Below are 22500 nucleotides of genomic sequence, written 5' to 3'. Positions count from 1 at the left end.
CGCATAATCGCATCCTAAATAATTAATTGGCTCAAGCGTTTTTTTGCGGTAGCCCTTTTAAATTATCTATATTATGGAAACAAGGATAATTTCTAACCATTTTTGGAAAGATATCCCTCAGGGTGATGTTGTTGTTCTGTAAGGCAGCTTATCGCTTGATTATCCGAAAGCTTTTAGCGTGTCATTGGCTGGGAAGGAACTAACAACAATTGCCTTCAATTAAAATCCACTAGGCACTAAGCTGCAAAATAAAATACTCTTTTTTTCTCTTTTTGTTTTGTCATCGTTTAAAATGAGTGCGTTGAAGAACGAAATCGGCTGTAACGTTTACTGCAAAACATGACTGTTTTCGTTGCGTATTTCTTTTGCGCTAGATTGCCAATTGAGACTATACTTTTTTTTCTTCTTCTCATTCTCTTTGTCAGCTTTAATATTTCATCGCTATAACCTATAAACTACGGTTTTCATTCTCTGATCGTGGAACATGACTTGCGAAACTTTTCGCTCAGTTGCTAAGGCCTTTGTAATATTAAATCGATTTTTCCTTTTTTTGAAGGTTTTAGTGTTTGGTAAGCATGTCATTATTTTGATTAGTGTGCAGTCATTATTTATTATAAACTGCACTCCTTTTTTATTTAAAGTGGGAATGAAGAGCAGATTTGTCATATAATTAATAACTTCGCCTCTGTCGTCTGGCAACCATAAATAAGCAATAAGCTTATGCCTATTAAAGAAACAATTTGCCAAATTTACTTTTATAAACATTCAATCAATTGAACGTGGATCAAACTGAACAAACTATATTCAAGCAAATCTTTATTTTTGCTAAATCTTCTATATTTGATCTTTAGGAAATACTCTGGAATCATTATTTTTTAATGTTATTTATTATTATTATTATTTTAGAAATTGAATTCCTCCTGCACTTTCATTTTTTCTTGCTTCCATTTTCGCCTAGGTTGACGCTAAAGAAACGAAAACTAAAATTTGGTGCAAATTAAAATTTCGCAGATGCTAACATGCACCTGTAGAAGAACTGTAAAAATTTCGAAGAGACGTCCGTGATTGATGGATTTTTTTTTTCTATGGTCAAATTACGGATAGAATAATAAAACAACAACAAAGCAAAGCAAAAGCTTCAATAATCAAATTAAAGCATTTGAAACATGTTTTGAGTTCTGTTGTTTTGATTTTTTATGTTTACCTTCGTAATTGATGGTGGGCGAAAGAATAATTTGTGCCTAAGAGAAAAACAAAAATTTTGCAAAATTCTCTTTAAAAAAGCAACTAACAAACAAACAAAAACAAAACAAAAGTTAAAAAAAATGGATTAGTAGATTATTTGAGCAACAACAAGTACTCTTAATTACTGCAGGGAAGAAATGGAACTCTAGTGTGGAAAAAAGAAACAACAACAACAACAACAGACAAAACAAAGATGTCAATCAATCGGGATAGTCTAGTTTCAACAAGTAAACGCATTCATACGGTTGTGCATTGACGGTTTTTGAACACACGGCAGTTTGTTAGAACCCTTTAATATGGACAGCCTTAATTGCTAGTTGCTTGGACTCTTACGGAGAAACACCGTACCCCGAAAGAAAACGTCTTTTACCGAAATTTATCTAGCCGAACACTTCTCATAACCAATGATTGCTCCTGGTATCTTCTGTTAAACTTGCTCCGTCCTTATTCTCAGGCACAGTTTAAGAACGTCCCGTGGGATGCAAATTCCATCGTGGTTTTCCGGGTGTACATACAGCCAGGCGATTCATCAGCTTCCGGTAATTCCACAGCACAGACGGGGAATATTTTGGATGAAAGTAAACTAGCTGCGTGGACTGCTGTACCTCTGGCATTGACCGCGGGCTCACATGTATCTAGACAAAGTCGTCAATCTGGAGGTATTTCAGTTAGTGTTTGTTTTGTTTGTTTTTTCTTTTTTATGGTTGGCTGAAAACAAAAGAAAACTAAACAAACAAGGTATATACATGTATCATGTTGACTGTGCGGAGACAACGAAATCGTTCATTTCCAGTGCCGTAGCCAGACCAAACGGCCAACCGAGGCAGGCGGGAGTTGCTAGGGGGGTTCGGGAGCATGCCCCCCCCGAGAAATTTTGAACTTTAGTCTCTCGGAAATGCGATTTGCAGCGTTTTCTGGGCCTTTCGGTAACTTTTTTTCGAGTTAATTTAAGTGGAATTTAAAAAGCAATAATCAGAAACAAGCTACATAATCTGGGTGACCGTTAACCTCGCCAATGGTTTTGATCAGTATTTGTTCAAAAAAAATTTGAGTTAACGTACGTAGCCCCTTGAGATCGATGATATGGTAATTTTTTCATAGTATATTGACTGAATTGCTGAATTCTTTGTAATATCATGATGCGTTAAAAATATCCGATGATCGCTTATGTAAAATAAAAATGATCGGCGAAATTCGTCAAAATTTTACCGAGGCGAGTGCCTCGGTTGGCCTCATACTAGCTACGGCGCTGATTTCCGTTTGCTCCAGATAAAGTTTGCAGATTTCATTTGATTTAATATCATGTATCCAAACGGCGATTACTTCAATAGAAGGCATTTACCTTGAAAACTACACTGTAAGTGTCTTTTTTGAACTTAGGCCTTTGTGCCGAAGCCCTTTCGTCCCTACATTTCTGACATTGTTATGTGTTTTGTTTTAGGTAGCCGAGGTGGTTCAGCACGTCTTAACGTCGGAACTCATAATCTTCCTCTCTTTTTTCCGCCCGTTGTAGAAGTACCTAACATTCCCTTACGGGTAAGCAGATTTTTAGTATATTCAATTTAATTCTCTTCACCCTTGGTGAGGTATAAGGCCGCAACTAAGCTCGTTTAACTCTCCCGATTTTTTGTTACCGTCTTAGCTTTGCTTGACGTAAATCCAATCTCTCTCGGCTCTCGCTCCAAAGTTCACGACTATGTTCTTTTTTGGCTGCCTTTGATTTCTTTTCCCTGGCGGTATTTATCGAAGCACTCTGTGTGGAAAAGGCCTCTAACTGCAGAGTTTTTCTAAGCCTCTGTTTCAAAGGGAGGCTAAGTGCGAAGCCATTGGTATGAAAATGATTTTTGTTTTCTCTTATGCAAATAAAACTTATTTCACAAGAAAAGAGTTCGGAAATGACCTACATTTATTTCTCTTTTTATTTCTAGGGCCCTTTTCCAGAGCAGTGGTCCCCATATGGAGAGGCTTCGTTACGAATAAGTATTTTTACGTCCGTCAATTTTCCTCCAGACAGACCAAGCTCACCGGAGGAATTTCTGCAAGAAAATGACCTTCCCGAGGTAAAAATGTCAGCGGTTATTGTTACGTTTTTACTACTGTTCCTACTCTTATTGTTCTGCCTGCAATAAAGCTTCTTTTGTGGGGCGCGCAGCCCTATGCCTTCTCCCTCCTACCTCTGCGCAGTTACTCTGCATTATAATCTGCCAATTTTGCTCATTGCCTGCAAAGTATACAGTGGCGGCTTCATACAGTGTGTACATGAAGCACTGACTACCCACTCGCCTCCACTGAAGAGTACCATTTCTGATGTGCATTATATTGTATATAGTTTGGCTAGAAACATCTAGATACTGGTAGTTGTGCTTTTAGTAGAGAGCAGGATTGCTTTGAAGCTAGAGAGACCTGTGACTTTTTCTCCTGTTTCTTTTCCAGAATGTTTGGATTAAGAATGGCCGACCTTCTATTCTGACAGATGAGTTTGAAGAAGGAAATGGAATTGACCTGTATATAGACGGGGCTCGATTCCTTCCAGACAGTGTTACTGTGTCGAAGGTAAGTAACAAGTGGCATGTCGAGAGCTTCTAAGTGAAAATTCTGCTGAGCCTGAAAATGCCGTTAACGGCTGTTTGCTTTAGCTAGTTTTAAGTTTGAGATCATCTCAATATGATATTGTCTTTCTTTCACAGGTGGCTGGAAGAGTACTGGACAAGAATTATACGAGGTATGTATAAATTCAGTCGAACCTCCGCCTGCGACCGTCTCTCGTAAGCGACCACCTCATTTAAGCGACGGCGACCACTTTTAGGGGGAAACAGTTTTGAAATTTTCCGACCGATTACTTGACGGGCGGTGTGATCTTTATTTTCGCTATGTGCACTAGCACATGCAGTAAATTCTCCTTTAAAAAGTATGTGTCAGGAGTTATATTAGGAAAGACCCTTTGGTTCAATTCTTCAGTAAGCGGCCACCTCATCTCATAAGCGACCACTGAATGTTCGCACTTTAAATGGCCGTTACGGGAACGTCGATTGTAAATAGATGTATAGAAGTGATTGAATAAATAGGCCATTTTAGAGTTGTGGTGCTTAGTGTCCTAGCCTTTGAGTGATTTTAGGCTTATGAAGACCTTCTTTTGATACAACCCCCCCACCACCCCCTTTTATTTTTCAAATGTAAATTTTGCTTAAAAAAATACTGTTTGCATAAGAACATTATTTACATAATAAAGCAGGAAGGGTTGTATCAAAACAAGGTCAACTCCAGCTTCTTTTCCACCTATAACTGTAACATGGGCTATTAAGAAATAATTACGTTGTGGTAACCCATTGCAAATCAAATTGGAATCTGTAAATTTTGGTCTTTGACGAGAGGTAAAAATCGGTGTACAGCGAGAAGAACCTCTCGGAGCAAGAAAGGGGACACACAACAAACTCAACCCACACATGGCGTCCACCGCGGTCAAAGTTCTAAAAAGTTATTTTTATTGATTAATTTATTATTTATTTTATATTACTTTATATATTAATACATATTTTTAATTGGTGGGATTTCATTTACCTCATATTGTAAACGTGGGCAAAGATGTATTAAAGCAGCTCGTTAATGTAAGCGTCTTTTCATTTTCTCAAGAAACATTGAGCTTCTTTTCATTGAGAACGCTTCCCCCCAAAGTAAAATCATGCTTGAAAATGGCGCCGACAATAAACACCAACATTCAGTTTTTCAAAACAATTATTTTGTTTTAATTAATTTGCAGGATCGGTAGTGACATAGACGTGCAAGCTGAACTCGACTCCGACATCTATAACCCAGAATACAACGCAAGAATAGAATACCGAGATCCAGTTTTCCCTCCTTCGTGCATTCTTATGTTGAAACTTTATACCGTTGATAAAGTTTCCAAGAATCTGTGCTGTGTTGGTTATGGATTTCTTCCTATCTTTATTGAAGTGGGAACAACTATTCAACCACCTGTTAGCAAGTCCGAAATGAAGGTTGGTCTTGATTTTCATCTGTCTTTTTGGGTAGTATTGTTTAGGGGAATTGACCACTCCAGAAAATACCATAACATACCACAATGCTCTTTACTTATCACCCCAAAATTTTGCATAAGCATTGTCTTCAGTTTCTCGTGGGAGTTAAAATGGCCCCAAGAGAAACTGAAGACAATGCTTATGCAAAATTTTGGAGTGACAAACAAAGAGCATTATGGTATGTTATGGTATTTCTGGAGTGGTCAATTATCACTTACAAGTCAGGCCAAGTCTTCAAAGCCAGCTACGGCTGTCCAAATTTGCAATATTTTTTTTCCCCATTGTTCCATTTTTGACGTCAGCTATTGACGTCAGTGATGAAATAATAGCAAAATTATCCACGATTGACGCAACTCGAAACAGCAGAATGGCCATGCAAAACTTCAGAATAGGGTGAAAGATTTTACATAAATTCGAAGCGGAAAAAGCTGATTTACTCACTAAAAATGATCGCAAGAATGCGCAAAAATACTGACTCGGCGGGTGTTTCCCACCTTCGGTCTCTGCGGATTAAACACCCTTCTTGATCTGCAAAATTATTTACATGAGTGAATTTGCATACCCCGTGAGAAACACTATCTTCCATTTATTACCAAATCGTTACAAGTAAATAAAACAATCAATGAAATTTAATTGTAGTTATTGCATATTAACCTATTAGCCATTTTAAGGGTTAAATAAAATCCGTCTAATATTCAGCCGTATTATTCATTCAAGATATTTTTCCGTTTCTGATTGGGCAAATCCCACGCATAATTCATCATAACCAGCTAATGTCGACCAAATTTGGAAGAATTTTGCGATATGAGAAGAATAACGTCAACTGTGCAGCATAACCGAGGAGACCTGAGGACGAGGTTGAGTTGTTTGTATTGGTAGTTGGTAGTTAGTACAAAATGGCGTAACATTTCACTCGTTTCACGAGGAAGAAATAGGCGAACTATTGGCTAAAAGCATAGCTGGAAGAACAGCAAGAAGACATCTCGACGTACGACATATTCTATTTGGAGAGTATTTGCAGTACTGAACAACCCCTTATCTCCTAAATTATTCAATAACTGTTAATTGTTAGTTTGATTTAATGAAACCGTCTTCATTTGTAGGTTGCCCTTAACGAGGGCGCTCACCAAATACGCTTATACAGTGGTAGCCCGGATCTTACTCAACCATTACACGAAAGCCTTACTCAGAGCCTTTCGTAAGTATGACCACTGCATGTGACCCGCTTTATGCAACAAAAAAAAAATAAATAAATAAAAAAGTCATTAAAAAATATAGAAAATAGAAAAATTGAGAGCATTAGAAAATTAACTAAAAACCAGTTCGGGTGGAGACTGACACGAAAAGTGGTCCCTAGGTAGCTGCAAAGGGCCTCTTGTGAATCTCACGCGCTGACCACTTGGTCACGCTACCTCCTACAGGCCTGCTAGGAACGAGCTAGAAATAGATGCCCTATGATTGGAAGTTAATAGGCAGATTTAGCAAAGACAACGTTATGGCAGTGTCAACGGTGCGCGTAAAGAAAAAAAGAAACATCGGCTTAACCAATCGCAAAGCTACAAATTGAGGACCGGAAGTCTCGTTCAGTCCTTTCCCCGCGCTTTCCCGTCCTCAACTGACATTCCCGTTCTGTTGCTAAATCACTCTAATGTCCTCTATTTGGGCGTGCACCAAGTGCTTGTATGCATAAAATAATGGAAAGATCGATTGTTCTTTGTTTTATCTCTTAAAGTCCCGTGCCTTGTGCAAGTTTACTTATAAGGATTGTCCAGGCTACATGTCACCCGAATGGAAGACCCAAAGAGGTGAGTGGCCATAGTCTGTGCTTAAATAACACCGCTTCCTCATGTTTTATATCACAAATACCTCATGTGCACTCCTGTGGTGATGCGCTGCACGATTCAGCTTTGCTTGATAAGTGTAAGTCCTGTGTGCGTTATGTGCAACTTATTGCATTTTGTTTGTTTGTTTCGTTTCGTTTTTAGGTCCTTGCCGAACTTAAATGTTGTCTGCAACGTGGTGCATCTTTTTTCTTTATCGTTTTTATCTTTGTGTTCTTCCAATTCTTGCCAAACTTAAAGGGTCGGTTATTTAAACGAAGTCTAACTTAGAACGCGGTTTAGCAATCTCAGGACCTTCAGATCTCTTTCGTGGTGGGTTATTTTAAGAAGGTAAATGCTTTTCTAGTGTACGCTATATGCCTTCATAAAACTGTTCACGATAAATGGTGTTTACATGAAAGCGTTTTGCAAGCTGAAAATGACGTAGAACGCGGTTTTGTTAAGCACTTGCTAAACTCTGTTTAAATAACTGGCCCAAAAAGTTTTGAGGTTTCACGCAACCACGTTTCACTGCGTGGACCCTTGTGGTTAGGCGGCTAAACTGTAAAAACCTGTTCATTAACATTACCTCTCTTAATACTTACCAACTGCGTCCTTTCCCACAGGCTTCGGAATTCAATGAATCAGAATGGGAATCAGAAGGACTATTTCAACCCAAACCGAGCTACGCAGATGGTAAGGATGACCTTAAGTTTTCAGTTGAAAACAGCTCATTCCTTACGAGATTTAAAGTTAGAGCTTTCATTGGTCGTTAAATCTGTAAAGAATTTACGTTAAATGATTCCGATTAAGCAATACCATTGATTCGTGAATTAGTTGAAATAAGGTAATGTAATATTTTATTATTTATAAACTGGACAGTTCAATTTCGTCTTACCTTAGGCTTTATCTCTTTGTGGAAAAATTGCCAAAATCAATGACTACCAGGCGGATTCATTCATTAGAAGATTACACTCGGTAATATGATATACGTGACATGGATCCTTTTCTTAGTGTTACTTTACTTTTTATCTTATTTTTGTAGGTGAATATTACTCTCTTTCTTGTGAACCCACGCTGGGAGAGAGCCAGATATTCCATGGTATGGTCAAGAGAAATATCATTAGAACTCGGGACGCAATTAAATTTATTGGTGACGGACAGGAACAAAAGCTTAAGAAAGACAGGTTGATAGAAAGTTGGATCAAGGTAACCCTTCTCTATTCATTTATTCATTATCATTATTATCATCATCGTCATCATCATCATCATCATCATCATCATCATCATCGTTATGGTAACGGGATTGGTAGACACGCAATAAATGGCTATACCAAAAACTTATCCGTTTTTCTTTTCATTTACCGTCGGTATGTGCCTCTTGTATACTTCCCTTGTCCCTCGGAATATTTCTTCTCGTTATTATAATCATTATTCTTCCTCTGTATTTTTAGACTCGTCTTACTCGAAACATCGATACTCTACCTGGAGACCTGGACCTTAGTTACGTGGCACTGTACCACGTGATACATGGATTAAAGGTGAGATTTTTTCCTTTTTTTTTGCTTTTTATGCGCCTTTTACACCTCAGCGTAATGTTTGATTCTTTTATCACTAGTCAGCAATAGAATTTAGCACCAAAACAATACTGATAATCATAGTGGAGTCCTCCCTTTGTTTGTGGAATAAAGCACGACAAAGGCACATCCTTTGTCGTGAGGATGTCTCTATTTCTGTCTCCAAGTAAAACGCTCTCTTCCTTTTTTTTGCCAATTGCAGATCTCCGTGGACGCCGCGCAAAATTTACCATGGAACAATTTTACCGTGGCAACTTACTGCCTCTCACCTCCTGGATCGTTTTACAAGGTAAGCTTAATGTCTAACTGTGCTTAGTGCTCCTATAATCCAGTAAAACTTAAGAAAACCCGCATGTTTCCTCCGTGCTTTTCCTATTTTTGTGCGTTTGGTCCGAAGAGAGTAAATATAATCTGACAGGAGTACACGAAATGTTTCCTCTTTTAACTTATTCTTACAGTTGCCTGTTCCAGGCCCCTAGATAGAAGTGCAGTCGTTCAGCCCAGTTTTAATTTATATTTTAGTTTTTCGGTCGTTTTCTTTCTTTTGTTTGTTGTTTGCTTGCTTCTTTTTTAGTCTGCCAGCCAACGTTATTCAAATGAGCTCTCGACATGTTAATATATCACGTGACGTCAAGTGAAGTAAACTATGGGTACATAAATTGACCTGTATCACCCTGGTAATTTGTAGCAAAATTCAATTGTCCCAATTATGTTGTTATTTCCTTTCTTTCTTGTTGTATTTTACAGGGTGCCAGGGAGGATCCGTTAAACTTTGTAACACGACCGCTGTTCTCAAGTAGTGTGGCTTCACCTGTCTGGCGCGAAGGATCTAAAGTAAGCACGTCAAATTACTTTGAGTTTCTAACTGAAGGTAGCTGTAGTTCTAAAGTTTGAATAGCAAAAATACATTATGTATCGCTTGTTTTATCTTCATCGCATTTGCAAGGGTGAGCCAGACCTCTGGAATTACAACATCCCTTTCCCCCACTTTGCACAAGCAGTAACAACAATACATACACGTATTTCCCAGAAATGAAGACAGCTAATCCAGTCTAAATGTAAGGGACAGAGGATATTGAGTACTCATACGTCTCTCTTGTTAATTATCTTGCAAAATAACGCTTTAAATCAGCTCGAGACGGACACGGTGAAGTACATGACACATGACCAAGTTGACATTTCGTTTGTTTTACCGGTTTCTTACACCGATGTACATTAGGCTTAATGCTCTGATAGCGTTGTCTTTGTTGTGTGTTGTGTTTCAGGTATTTCCACGCCGTATATATCATAGGTTTATGGTGATCATTATTCATTTACATGAGTTAGTGGTGGATTCGAGTCAGAGTAAAACAACTTTCAGTTTACAAGGCCAGGTACAGATTGCCCTTTCGTACACCAACAGCAGTTTCAGTTCTAAACACTAAAAACTTTTTAAGAACCTTTCAAAAACCTTAGTTAATTAACTGGGTGAGAGTAATAGCCTTAGCTTTGAAGAACTTTTCTCCTACTACGTGTATTCTCAGTTATGAACGCGGGGACTAATTTACAGTCGGATTTAATACGGGGAATCTTTTCACGTGCAAATCTTCTTAATAAAAGTCCTCTGTATTAGCCTCGACTACAAGCTAGTTGCAGTTGGTTACTGAGCATACGGGAATTGCTTGTTTTGAATGATTCAGAGAGAGATTGCGGCAAATAACAAACTTCAGATTGCAGTCAATAATGTTTCGAGCTGTGAAATAAGCAAATGAAACAAAATAAACCTTGTGGACGCAGGTGGCGTAAGACGACTCAATTTTGTGTAGTCACTAGACTAAGTTAATGACAAGTAAAAAAAGAAGGTGGTCACGTGGTACAATTGACGTTTACCGCTTGTCGTACACGCGCCTCGTCGATTAAACAGTTTTAGCAAAAGCTTCGTGTTTTTTATTGACTCGAGTTACAAAGCGATTTAAGCATCTATAACAGGGTTATAACAAAGTACGTGCACCAACAGACCTTTTTATTATTGTTATAACGTTATAGGCTTGGAGTGCAGTTCAAGTTTTTAACGAAGGATACGTTATGGGTGGCTCTTATCAGCTTCCTCTCTACGCTGGTGACCCACCCGAGGTAGGGTTTGTTGATTTATTCGAAATTATTTTAATCATTCTTAGGTCATGGTCATTCCTGAAGCATCTTCGTCGATTAAAATCTTCTAGCTCATGCAGCACTTCTTTCGTTGTATTTCAATTTCAGGTTGTGGTTAATTCTCTTCGAACCGATAGCTGTGTCAACGTCCTCTCAAGCTTTCGGCGAAGGAAAATGGTAGGATTTTATTCTCATGGCGCTTTTATGTCCTGTCATTGCATAACACTGAAATTTATGTCCTATATATATTGCTCAGAGATTATTAGATATTGGACATTCCAGGAAAAGTGTAACATTTCGCCATTTTCGCCCTCTACCCATAAACTTTCTCTCCATGTTAATTTCTGAAGATCAAATACCTAGAGGGAAGTTCTATTTTTGTACGATTGGCAGACGCAAGGAGAATGGAAGAACTTCCTGCGCCAAAGGTAGGATATGGTTAGAGCTTATCATCATCGTCATCATTATCATCATCATAATCATCATCATCATCATCATCATCATCATCATCATCGTCATCATCAAAAACACAAATAAAGTTTCCATTATTATTATCATCATCATTATTATTATTGGCGTAGTTGAAACAACTCTAAATAACGATCTAAGCTATACCCAATAGTACAGCTGTTACGACGTTCGCAGAGTGTGGCGCCGGTCCACCGAGCGGAATTGTGCTGTTCAGGGTAAGAAAATGCTTAATTCCCTCCAATTGATTATAATGAGATTTATACAACAGTATAGCTCCTCTAATTCTCTGTAGTGCCGGAAATTATCTTTCTTTTATTGAAGGCCATTTTCGGCTAAGATAACATTTTGGTTGGACAAACAAATTGTCGTTGGACTAAAACTATCAAGGACGCGTTGCCCCTCTTTAGCGAACAAAGGTAGACTCATTCACTGCAACACTGTTATTTCACTTAGCAACGCACAAGCTTTTAAGGTGTCCTGATCATGTTTGGAAATTCGTATTATCCCGGCGTTTTTACATTTGTAATATACACTGATAAAATAAGGAACTGCTATGTTGAAAATAAGATGAAAGCTGATTTCCTTTCTCTTATTTCTCCAATATAGGTGAAAGCAAGGCAAGATTATCTCCCCAGAGAAAAATTAGACAAGTATCTTAACACAAACCCGTCCTCTTCTCTCAGCTCGCTGGTTCCTCGCGGAATGACAGAAGATGAACTCACCGCTGAATTTACCAGAAAATTTGAAAGTGTAGGTGTTTCTGTTAGAGCGGTTTTCATTTGAGTGTCGAAAAGTAATTGGTTTTGCACTTTCTACACGATGCGATTGGCTTAAAAGATTCGCGCCACCTTTTCTTCCAATCAGAAGTAAAAACAAAGCCAATTGTGACGCGCTCGCATGCATTTTCCCGCGCTTTGCGTCAGCCACATGTAATTACTTCGAGTTTTGATTGGTTCAATGTATTGTCTGTGTCCTATGTGATTGGCCAGAGTAATTACTTTGGTTTTGGTTTTACGACACTCAAACGAAAACCACTCTATATTTCTTTTGCGTTATGTTACCATTGAAAATGAAAAGTAGCGAAACTTATTATCACAGGGGCTCCTGGTGGGTGCCCTGTATAACATTGAAACAAGCGTTAGTAAGCTCTCAATTTTTCTTTTAAACCTTCAGTTATCGGACACCGCTATGAAGCAGACACTAGCGAAGGGCACCTTGGTGTCCGAGTTATTCATGCAGGTTTCACTGTACCTTTGTAAATGTTCAGACCAAAATAATGACGAAAGACGAGGAGAATATTATGATCATTATAATCATTATAATTTCGTTCTTCTTTTGTTTCTTCCAGTTAACCAATCAACTTATAGAATCCTACGAGAAGGGTACTTCATAGCAAACATCCTGATGCTCAGTCTACTAAAGATACTGCGCCACCTCTAGAAGGACTATTTAATAAATTATCTAAAAGCCAAGCATAGCCTGTGTACAGACGTCTCCCCTCCCTCCGGAAAAAAAACGGGAGAAGAGACCTGTGTACGGAAGTCTCTTCTCCCGATTTTTTCCTGAGGGAGGGGAGACGTCTGTTCACAGGCGAAGCCAAGCAATAATCTATCAAGAAGTTGGCAACGAGTTAGGTGCGCACATCTTCATGATGAAAACTGAACTTTTGGCGGTGCTGATGGAAATAATTTAACAACACACTTAGAAGCCTTTCCTTTCTAGTCATAGCACCCTTTTCTGCACACTGAGCTGGTCAAACAGAATCAATTTCTAATTGCAAGTATCAGTCTAATTTATTACGTTTGGTGTATGATTAGCATAATTAATATTTATTTGCAATGCGTATCCATTGCCCCCCAGACGAGGAACTAACTTTTGGGAGGAAACCGCGATTGCCAGGACAATAGGCATGCCGAATAATAGGGGTATGCGACGTCAACCGCCAACAGGGGAGGTGGGAGGGGCGAAACTTTTAAGTCCACTTTTGCTTCCACTAAACTCCGTTGAACTGGCCAAGAAGCCGGCAAAATCCAAGCAATTCTAAGCAAGGGCCGCAATGCATCTTTCCACTAGCATGTATGCAGCAAGAATATTACAATAATCATTGGAACTTGTTCAAATTTACCTGATGAAAGTGGACAATGCTGGGATTGATTGTCTAGATAAAAAGGTTTCAGCTTTTTAAAACTTTACAGAAGCTTATGAATGAAGCACGTGAGCTGGTTAAGCAGGATCTCGATAATCTTAAAGGCGAAAAGTCGGCCTTTGTAAAGTTGACGAAAACCCTAGAGGAGATCCACTTCGGAAGCCCGGTTAAATTGAACGTCGGTGGAAAGATACACGTATATACAACTACACTGGAAACCCTCGGGAAAGATCCGGACACTATGCTCTTTGCGATGTTTTCAGGAAGACACGAGCCAAAACCAGACGGAGAAGGTGGGGCACGTTTCATCGACCGCGATGGTAAACTCTTCCGGTAAGTGTGTATGTGCATATCCTTCGTACCGACAGGAATATGCAAGAGGAATTTTCACTCTCGCTTAGGCGTAATTAAGGGAAACGATACACATTCTTCATAGTCAGAACAAAACACCTTCTCTCCAGAAGCTGGTGATTAATTGATGTTACAATGTTTTGTTGACAAAATGCGAAATTTTAAATGATGTATTTTCCACGGCCATTTCCACTTTAAATTTCAATTAAGTTCCTTTATTAATATTGTACTGTTAAGTACATATTGAACGTGAGCTTCGTTGCCCAAACAACAAAACTCTTAGGATTGAGCTTCTTGATGAGGGCAACTTTTATCAGATTCAAGGGATAATCTCTAAACTAGAAATTAACCTATAACCACCGTCTCCAAAATAATGATGGAAATCAGTCAAGCATCCACTGTCATGTCGTGGTTGCCTTCTAGTGCTTCCTGTACCTTGATTTTTGGAGCCAGCAGTGACGGAAACACTGCCGCGGCTTTTCACCGTTACGGTGACAACAAAGGGCATACCCTGATAGTGATACAAAGTGGAGTATACATCTTCCGCGGCTACACATCAAAGTCATGAACATCACGTATGTTGTTGATCAATTTGTAATATTTTAGCCTGATGAGATGCTTTCATAGAGATCAGAATTCTTCTTTCCAAGGCGTACTTAGGTGTAGATGTCGATCCCACCCCCTCCCTGATAGTCTCTTGGTTTGCGGTATATAGAATGTGTAACGAAAATGTAACGCGATCAAAATAACCCATTTTTTCAGAGGTTTTCGACGGGTTTTGATGTTCTAACGACAAACACATCTCCTCTGGACCCTATGCATTAACCAGAAGTTACTCCGATCCATCGCATTACAAAATGGCACGTTAAAGTAAATTGCCCACTGGTTGATTAAACATGCGTGAACAGGTCACAAAATGTTTAGTATTTCGCGCCATGTAGGGGGTATCCGGATTCCGGAGTCTGGAAAATTTTTTCTTGTAGGTAAAATTTTGCTCGTGGAATCCGGAATCCAGGGCTTTGGAATCCAGAATAGAGCTCATCCAAGTACTCCGAAATCCCACTAAGGAATGAAATCTAGAATCCAAGTTCCACTGAAAAAGACTGGAATCCAGAATCCATGGAATAGAATGGGATCCAGGGGAGAGTACTGCATTGCGAACGGCGAATTACTATTTTTCCTTTAATTATTTACCTTTCACTGATCAGGAGCCCACATTTTCGAACAAATTTGAAGGCCTTTCTTAATGAAATTTCAATTCAAGAAGGTTTATTTTTGCGATCACGGATTTAGAAGTTTATATTAAGTTGAGGTTTAGAGTAAACTCAATAATAGCTTATTTTATAGATTTTTTTCAGGAATTCAGCGCAGATACAAACTTCATGAGCTGTCACTGCAGCTGTAAACTTGCTAGACTGTCGTGTGTTTTGTATTGAGCGGAATTCTAAAAGAGCGCTTTCATAAAAAGATATAAGGCGTTAGAACCTTTGGACCGCGAAATAGGTAGTATAATACTACGCACTATTATGCATTAATTCTTAATTGACTTCTTTTGTTTAGTGGCTCTCGCTTTTTTGCGCTAGTCTATTTGTTAGTATCTGTTTCACGGTTTAAGTAAAATCACTCTTTTTTTATTTTATTATTTTTTTTAAAGACAGATTTTGCTCCTTTAAACGATTATATCTTGCTGGTAAACTTTAAATTGCAAAATCTACTCAATACATGACACACTGAAGGTTTTGACCTATCATTCATTAATAAAATCACAGAGTGCTGTCTTCTATTCTTTCCGCAAACTTGGACACAAAATCACGATTTCCCAATTTGGTACAACTATGGCTTAAAGCACCGCTGTATAGTGCGATCTATCAAATAGAAAAAAAATCTTCCTAAGCTTCCATCATTTCACAAAAGGGCCGTTTAAAATAAACCGCGGCTTACTTAAGACGCGAAGGGAGCCATTTATCTGATTTACACGAGTACGGCTTAAATAAGACGCGAACTACTCGTATAAATGGTTCACCGCTTAGTACGCTGCCAGACCGGTCCAATGATGACGTAGTTTGTTTAGCTGACTCGTATAATTTGCAGCAATGGCTGGAGCGAGCAAAAAAGCGAAACGATTGGCTTTGGTCAGGAAAATTACCACATTTTATCCTGTCTTTTTCGTTTCAAATGAACATTTCGGTAAAGATAAATGCTGGGCTGTTCCGAAACTTCTGCCAAAAACCTCGACGAAAAGTTTGTCAGCGATCAATCGAGCGAGTGAGTGGTTTGTAAGAGATATTCCAGCGATGGATGAGAGCTGATGAGGTGGAGTTTAGAAGAAATTCCGGCTTTCTCGTGCAGCAGGTCATTTTCCCACCACTGAAGCACGCGTCTCTCGACTGTGAAGGTCTGGAATATAATTGAAAGCAAAGCACGCGAAGCAATCGTTCTCGGGTTCAGCAAGCCGTGGACAACGTTTGAATGCATTTATACCAACCCTTTCACGTCAAAGGTAACTAAAGGTAAGCCGAGGGTTGGATAAGCCCAGCCCAAAACTCCTCGGCTAGGATAAGCCGCGCCTTCAGCTAGCCGTGGGTTTATTATGCCGTGAAAGTAGATTTTGTACCATTTATACGGGGTGTTCAACACCAAAGACAAACAAAGACAAACAAAGTTTGGTGTTCGCGTCTAATGCAAGCCGCGGCCAGAGTAAGCCGCGGCATATTTTCTCTCGTATAAACGACCCTAATGTCTCTGTAAAATTTTATGTAAATCGCCTCTAAAACGGCCGAGATATAAGCGCTATAAAAGTCTGACATAATAATCCGAGAGACTCCAAATTTTGGACTGTGTGTGTGAGGTCAAAATAATGTTACAATTTTAACAACATATTTTTTGGAGCGTTTTGTATCATCGCAACTTCGTAAACCATACAACGCACGATGAAAAACTGAGCAAAACGAGAGTGAGACGGAGTAAGGCAATTGTGCTTAATTCTCATCTGGTTTCATGATTTTAGTGATTGTTATGATCAGTAAAAAAATAGATATACGATGGTTCAGCGACCTCAACGATGTTGAGAAAACCACTCTCCTACTATCTCAAGGAGAGGGCCTTTTTCAGTCTTTTACATTGCGTCACGATCGGTGATTAGACTAAAAACAAAGCACACCCTACTTAAAGTACCTACCTGAAAACATGAAATCTGCTGACGACGAGGAACGTGGTCTCATTTTCACTTTCGCGGCGAAGGTGCTGAGCGAAAATGGCTGCCAAAGAGAAACTGGCCTTATTTGAATTAGCTTGCGCTAAAGTTGCCGAGGCACACAAGCTCATGAATGAAGCGCGTGAGCTGGTTAAGCAGGATCTCGACAATCTTAAGGAAGAGAAGTCAGCCTTTGAAAAGTTGACAAAAACCCTAGATGAAGTCCACTTTGGAAGCACGGTTAAGTTGAACGTCGGTGGAAAAATATATAAAACCACACTAGACACCCTGAGGAAAGATCCAGATTCTATGCTGTGTGCGATGTTTTCTGGAAGGCATGAGCTAAAACCAGACGGCGACGATGGGGCATACTTTATTGACCGCGATGGTAAACTCTTCCGGTAAGTGTCACACAAGCTATAATGACGCACGCCGCAGTAGAACTTCACTCTCGATCAGGCGTACAAGGGAAATGGTAATGTGCATTACACACTTTCTTTAGATTTTGGCCTAACGCAAATCCTAATATGGGGAATCTTAGGGTGATTAAAATAGAATAAGAGCATAGAAAGAATCGTAAGTAAAAACAAATATTTTAGTGACATTTACCCCAGGAGCGACGGTCAGGAAATATCGACCATCGAGTGGCAAGAGTTGAAAAATCTATTTCCTTCATTTTTTGTCCAAAAATAGCTTTTAATTTAGGTAGATAAGTAATCTGATGTAAGTTGTTCTCGCAAAAAGCCTTTTATTTTCGAGAAAAATAAGAATATCAGTTTTCGTGTTCGGAGTCTCAAACTGGCCGTATTTTCAACCCGAAATTTGCGAACATCATGAACTCTCCTCGCGTTCGCAAATAAAGCTGCAAGGAGAAATTTGGACACTTGTCATCAATAGAAAAACTCTTCTTCTTTCACTAGAAGATACTTTGAAAGTAATATCAAGACTTGTGAACTGACATAATTCAAAAACGAAGAACAAGTTTTTACAGTGACAAAAACTTTAATTTTAATTGTAGTTGTTTTCTGCGACATCATGCATGCTTCATGTAGCTCCAAATTTTCCCAGTCCTCGTTTATTCACACATTTAGACATTCATCTAAAGCGTACCTGAGCATTGGCTTGGGTTCCTGAAGGCAGCCTCCAAACGAAAGCATCGAAGTCCGGTAAAAGTAAAGCGTGACCAAAACAACTTATTTAACGGCTTTTAAGTTTCCTCGTTTCATAAATTAACAAGGCGAAATACCTTCCTGTTCCGTCATCCTTAGCGAATTGAGTTGCCATTGTTATTTTTCGATAAAAATTGAGTACCAGAATAGTGGCGCGTTTGATTTTTTCTTCTTCAAATTACTGTCGGCATCGAAAATGTTACTCTTTCAAGAATTGCGTTGCGTTACTACCGTGATTCCGTGACTGTCATTTTGACGGCTCCGCCTCTTCAAACATACGTTATGTCACGTGCAGTCACGAAACAGATTGTCACGCAGAGTCGTCGGCTGGTAGAGTGGCTAAAATTGGCTAAAATTGACCCAGTTTCACCTTTTTACCCCACTCTTTGATTGATAAAAGCAACTTTGCAAAGAGAAAATCTACAAGAAGTACGAAAAACGAGCCTTTAGGCTGTAAATATCTACTTTTGTGCATTTCGAAATTGGAAGTGTTTACACAATTACCGCCGGCGTAACATGAAAATTCCTGAAGTTCGATGTTGTCTTACAAAGATTTCCTTCAATAACCCAAGCCAAGTCCCAGGTATGTTTTAATGGGACCACCATGGCTCTTGATATTGCCGTCGAAAATGAGTAACGAACTTAACTTTCTGTTAGCCTGAAAACCTATCCCTTATTTTTGAGTTATTTCAGTACGACGAGCTTCGCTATTGCCCTGAAAGTAACCTAAAGAATTTTTTTGTTCATGGAAAGTTTCCAAATTTCTCCATGTGGCTTCGTTTGCGAACGCGAGGAAAGTTGATGTTAGCGAATTTCAGGATAAAAATTAAAACGGCAGTCTGAGACTCCGACATCGAAAATGATGATAATTTTTGTCACAAATGATGATAATTTCAAATAATTTTTCTCACAAATAAAAGGCTTTTGTCAGGAACAACCTAGATTAGCTTTCTTATCTGCGGCACCTAAAAGCTATCTATGAACAAAAAATGAAAGAAATTCATTTTTCCACTCTTGCCACGAAATTAAGATTTTGGTCGATTTTTCCTAACCGTCGCTCTTAAATGCTTGACCTTGACGGTAAAACGAAGAAGACTCGAACGCACTCACTAGTCTATGATTACTAGAAGTTCATAAAAATATGCGTCACGCATAATGGGGCATTACGAACTGGCTGTCATCTGTCGGACGCACAAGGTAGGATAGGAGAATGTGGTACGGTGAAATCCACCGCCTCAAATATTTTGTTCTCCAGATTTCCTTAATCTTGACAAGGAAAAACAACGGCAATAAAAATAACCATGTGCCCTTCACACACACACACACACACACACACACACACACACACACACACACACACACACACACACACACACACACACACACACACACACACACACATACACACACACACACACACACACACACACACACACACACACACACACACACACACACACACTCACTCACACACACAACAAAACAGCCGTAACGTAATCACATCGGAATAAAATGTTCTTCTGCGGCTGGCCTATCTTTCCGAAACAGTGCCGAGCATTGTGATCTATATTCTTTAACTAAAATTATACACTTAGGTACATATTGAACTACCTTCGCCATGGTGAGCTTCGTTGCCCAGACAACAAAACTCTTAAGGAAGAGCTTCTTGATGAGGCCAACTTTTATCAGATTCAAGGGATAATCACTCAACTGAAAGGCAACCTAATCATCTTATCCAGTATAATAAAGGAAGAAAGTCAATCTTCCACTATTATGTCATGGTTGCCGCCTGGGGCTTCTTGTACCTTACTATTCCGAGCCACCACAGACGGAAAAACTGGTGCAGGCTTTCACCAGTGCTGTGATAACAAAGGACCCACCCTTGTAGTGATACAAAGTGGAAGTTCCATATTCGGAGGCTATACCTCAAAGTCATGGTCTTCACGTAAGTAATAGTTTTACTTTAAATTTATGATTTATAGTTTATGGAATACGTGGTTTAGTTGTCAGCTGTTGTCAAAACGCCAGTCACTTTCAACAAAAGTCCCATTATTTATTTATTTTAATTATTTTAATTACTGTTTATCTATCTATTTATTTTTAGCCTCTTCTCAAACTTTCACTGGTGACACTGGGTCCTTCTTATTCACACTGGTGAATCCTACTGGAAACCAAGCGGCAAAGCTCGATTCAGAACCAAATGGTGGAATACGATGTTCCAGTGATAAGGGACCGAGCTTTGGCACCGAGAACTATTATGATCTACAGATCTGGTTTAATGATGAGAAAGGTTATCTTGATCTTGGTTATGGCTTCCGCCGTCCCGAATCTGTAGACAAAAATAAGTACTTCACAGGCTCAAACGATTTTGAGATCACTAATCTAGAAGTTTATGAAATCATGTTTTAGAATCAAATCTCGACATTATAAAAAAAGTATCAGTTCATTTACTATGCGTGGCCTTGTTAACGCAAGCGATAGACAAAAAAAAAAACGAAGGTTGAGTACGTCTGTGTTCATACATAAAACAAGGTCTGGCGTAACCACAATTAGTGGTTTTTGTCAGTATGGGCCAAAATTTGTATACTACAAACTAACAATGGTTACTACTAACAGCTGTCCACGACATAATAATCTGGAACTTGTCTAATAAATAGAGGCAGCTAGTTAGCATAAACACAATTTTCGACAAAGAGAGAATAATGGACAGAGAGACAGAATCTTAGGGCGTCGGCCGCCTGCATATGCGAATTTCACTAAAGTTATTCTAAGAGGTTGTAATTTAAATGGAAGTCTTATTTCTGAGACGTTCGCACATTTTAATCGATAATTGTTTAAAACGTCATCAAGTCCAAAAGTGCCTAGGACTGACTGCCTCAAAGCAAACAATGCAGAATATTGTAATAACGAATGTTGAATAGTGAGATTTTAAGTTTAAAAATTTATCTTGAATTACTCAGATTGAATAGGTCTTAATTAATAAATCCCGTATGTTTCTTTTATTTCTGTCAGAGAAGCCTGGGAATACGTATTGTTTTGTCAAAAATAAACCACGAACAGCGGTGATAAACATTGTGAGCTTTCGCATTTCTATATGAATTTCATGTTTCGTATGCTAGTCACCATACATTTTCAAAAGTGATCTAAGGTGATCGTTACAGATTATGACGAGACTATACAAAATTGACAAATTGACAGGGGGGCAGGAAATGAGATTAAGAACATAAAATCTGTTCTGATTCTGAAATCAATCAGCATTCATTTAGTCTCAGTGACCGGGGGTTCTGCTCAAACGCTGTTTCCTATAGCCCTCGTTGTTCGCTGCAAATACTTTTTTTTTTTTTTTTTTTTTGGGGGGGGGGGTTGGGGGGGGCTGGTTATTGTTATTGACATTATCACTTCTTATTAATTGTCGTTATCATTGTCAGTGTCTGCCGGCCGATGTGTCACGACCTAGCATTTATCCTCGTTACATGCGTCCCACTGATAACGCAAACAAGCAAATCGGCAATAGAAGCCAAACGAATTGAAAAAATTAATAAAGTAAACTGAGTGAAACAAACTATTAAATATAGTTGTCCTCGCAGCACACAGCGTGAATGTTTTTCCTCTGAACCATAGGTACAGCTTATTGCCCTTTTTTCATCGTACAGACTATTCATTGCGAGAAGGACATGTCCTTTGAGAGGACGATTTTTTGCTCGGAAAGGATGAACTTATAAATCTTAAGCTTACGGTATTTTTTATCTTACCTAAAAGCCACGCGATTTTTCAGAAATGTGAGGGTAAAGCTGTCGAAAATAGTTGGAATTGACGGATTTGGCTTATTATTTGGCCGTCGCCCAAATAGAGTAATGGAAACGGCTTATTCTGAAGCAAAAGTGCAATAGGCACGCAATACGTGCTAACGTAAACAAGCAAGTAAACAAGAGAAGCGAAGCGAATGTATGCCGTGCGAATGCATTCAACACTACCTATTCTCCTTTATCGTTTTCGTAAAGTAAACCAAAATCCATAAAACGTGTCTTCGGAATCTCAGGCAAAATGTCGTTTTTTTTAAATCCTCAACACTCCCAGGCGGTGTCATAAAGAAAACTCTTCTAGTATCTCCAATTTGAACTTGAATTTGCATCACCATATCACACATGCAGAGTTTGCAAATAGAATATAAGCTCCCACGAAAGACCTGAAAACCTGACAGCACGTGTTCAAAACATGTTCGTACGGCGCCAAAAACGTTGTCAATTGCACGACAGAGACTAACCGACAACGTTTCATTGGCCAAAACTGACAGGTTGAAATGTGAAACTACGCGCAGAAGTGGTCGCGCTTCAAGGATAGTAGTAATCCAATGATATCATTTG

At 39.0% G+C, this 22500-nt stretch overlaps 3 protein-coding genes and 1 pseudogene across 3 annotated transcripts in view; 3 read left to right on the top strand and 1 right to left on the bottom strand.

Moving 5' to 3' along the window:
* Positions 1-70, bottom strand: part of LOC140953935 (uncharacterized) — a 4790-nt gene extending 4720 nt beyond the window's left edge. The window contains exon 1 of the mRNA XM_073403314.1: positions 1-70. This exon is cut by the window's left edge and continues 895 nt beyond it. The gene's annotated coding sequence lies outside the window, so the exon portion shown is untranslated.
* Positions 1-12779, top strand: part of LOC140953936 (uncharacterized) — a 39755-nt gene extending 26976 nt beyond the window's left edge. Inside the window, exons 23-41 of the mRNA XM_073403315.1 lie at positions 1700-1904; positions 2687-2781; positions 3174-3305; positions 3679-3798; positions 3933-3967; positions 5003-5240; positions 6383-6477; positions 7012-7084; positions 7726-7795; positions 8145-8308; positions 8554-8640; positions 8879-8965; positions 9424-9510; positions 9942-10049; positions 10702-10788; positions 10915-10983; positions 11157-11234; positions 11884-12027; positions 12626-12779. Coding sequence (XP_073259416.1) covers positions 1700-1904; positions 2687-2781; positions 3174-3305; positions 3679-3798; positions 3933-3967; positions 5003-5240; positions 6383-6477; positions 7012-7084; positions 7726-7795; positions 8145-8308; positions 8554-8640; positions 8879-8965; positions 9424-9510; positions 9942-10049; positions 10702-10788; positions 10915-10983; positions 11157-11234; positions 11884-12027; positions 12626-12670 — 2019 coding nt within the window. The 3' untranslated portion in view covers positions 12671-12779. The remainder of the gene's footprint in view (positions 1-1699; positions 1905-2686; positions 2782-3173; positions 3306-3678; positions 3799-3932; positions 3968-5002; positions 5241-6382; positions 6478-7011; positions 7085-7725; positions 7796-8144; positions 8309-8553; positions 8641-8878; positions 8966-9423; positions 9511-9941; positions 10050-10701; positions 10789-10914; positions 10984-11156; positions 11235-11883; positions 12028-12625) is intronic.
* Positions 12780-13478: 699 nt separating this feature from the next.
* LOC140953774 (BTB/POZ domain-containing protein KCTD21-like) lies at positions 13479-14342 on the top strand (annotated as a pseudogene).
* Positions 14343-17027: 2685 nt separating this feature from the next.
* On the top strand, positions 17028-21068 carry LOC140922072 (uncharacterized). Its single transcript, XM_073372096.1, has 3 exons — positions 17028-17368; positions 19732-20081; positions 20241-21068. The coding sequence occupies exons 1-3, from the start codon at positions 17028-17030 to the stop codon at positions 20543-20545; spliced, it is 996 nt and encodes a 331-aa protein (XP_073228197.1). The 3' UTR covers positions 20546-21068.
* Positions 21069-22500: the final 1432 nt, after the last annotated feature.

This window comes from Porites lutea, chromosome 12, assembly GCF_958299795.1.
Source record: "Porites lutea chromosome 12, jaPorLute2.1, whole genome shotgun sequence".
NCBI classification, from domain to species: Eukaryota; Metazoa; Cnidaria; class Anthozoa; order Scleractinia; family Poritidae; genus Porites; species Porites lutea.
Note: the sequence above shows the minus strand (reverse complement) of the source record. Positions and strands in the feature narration are given on the sequence as shown.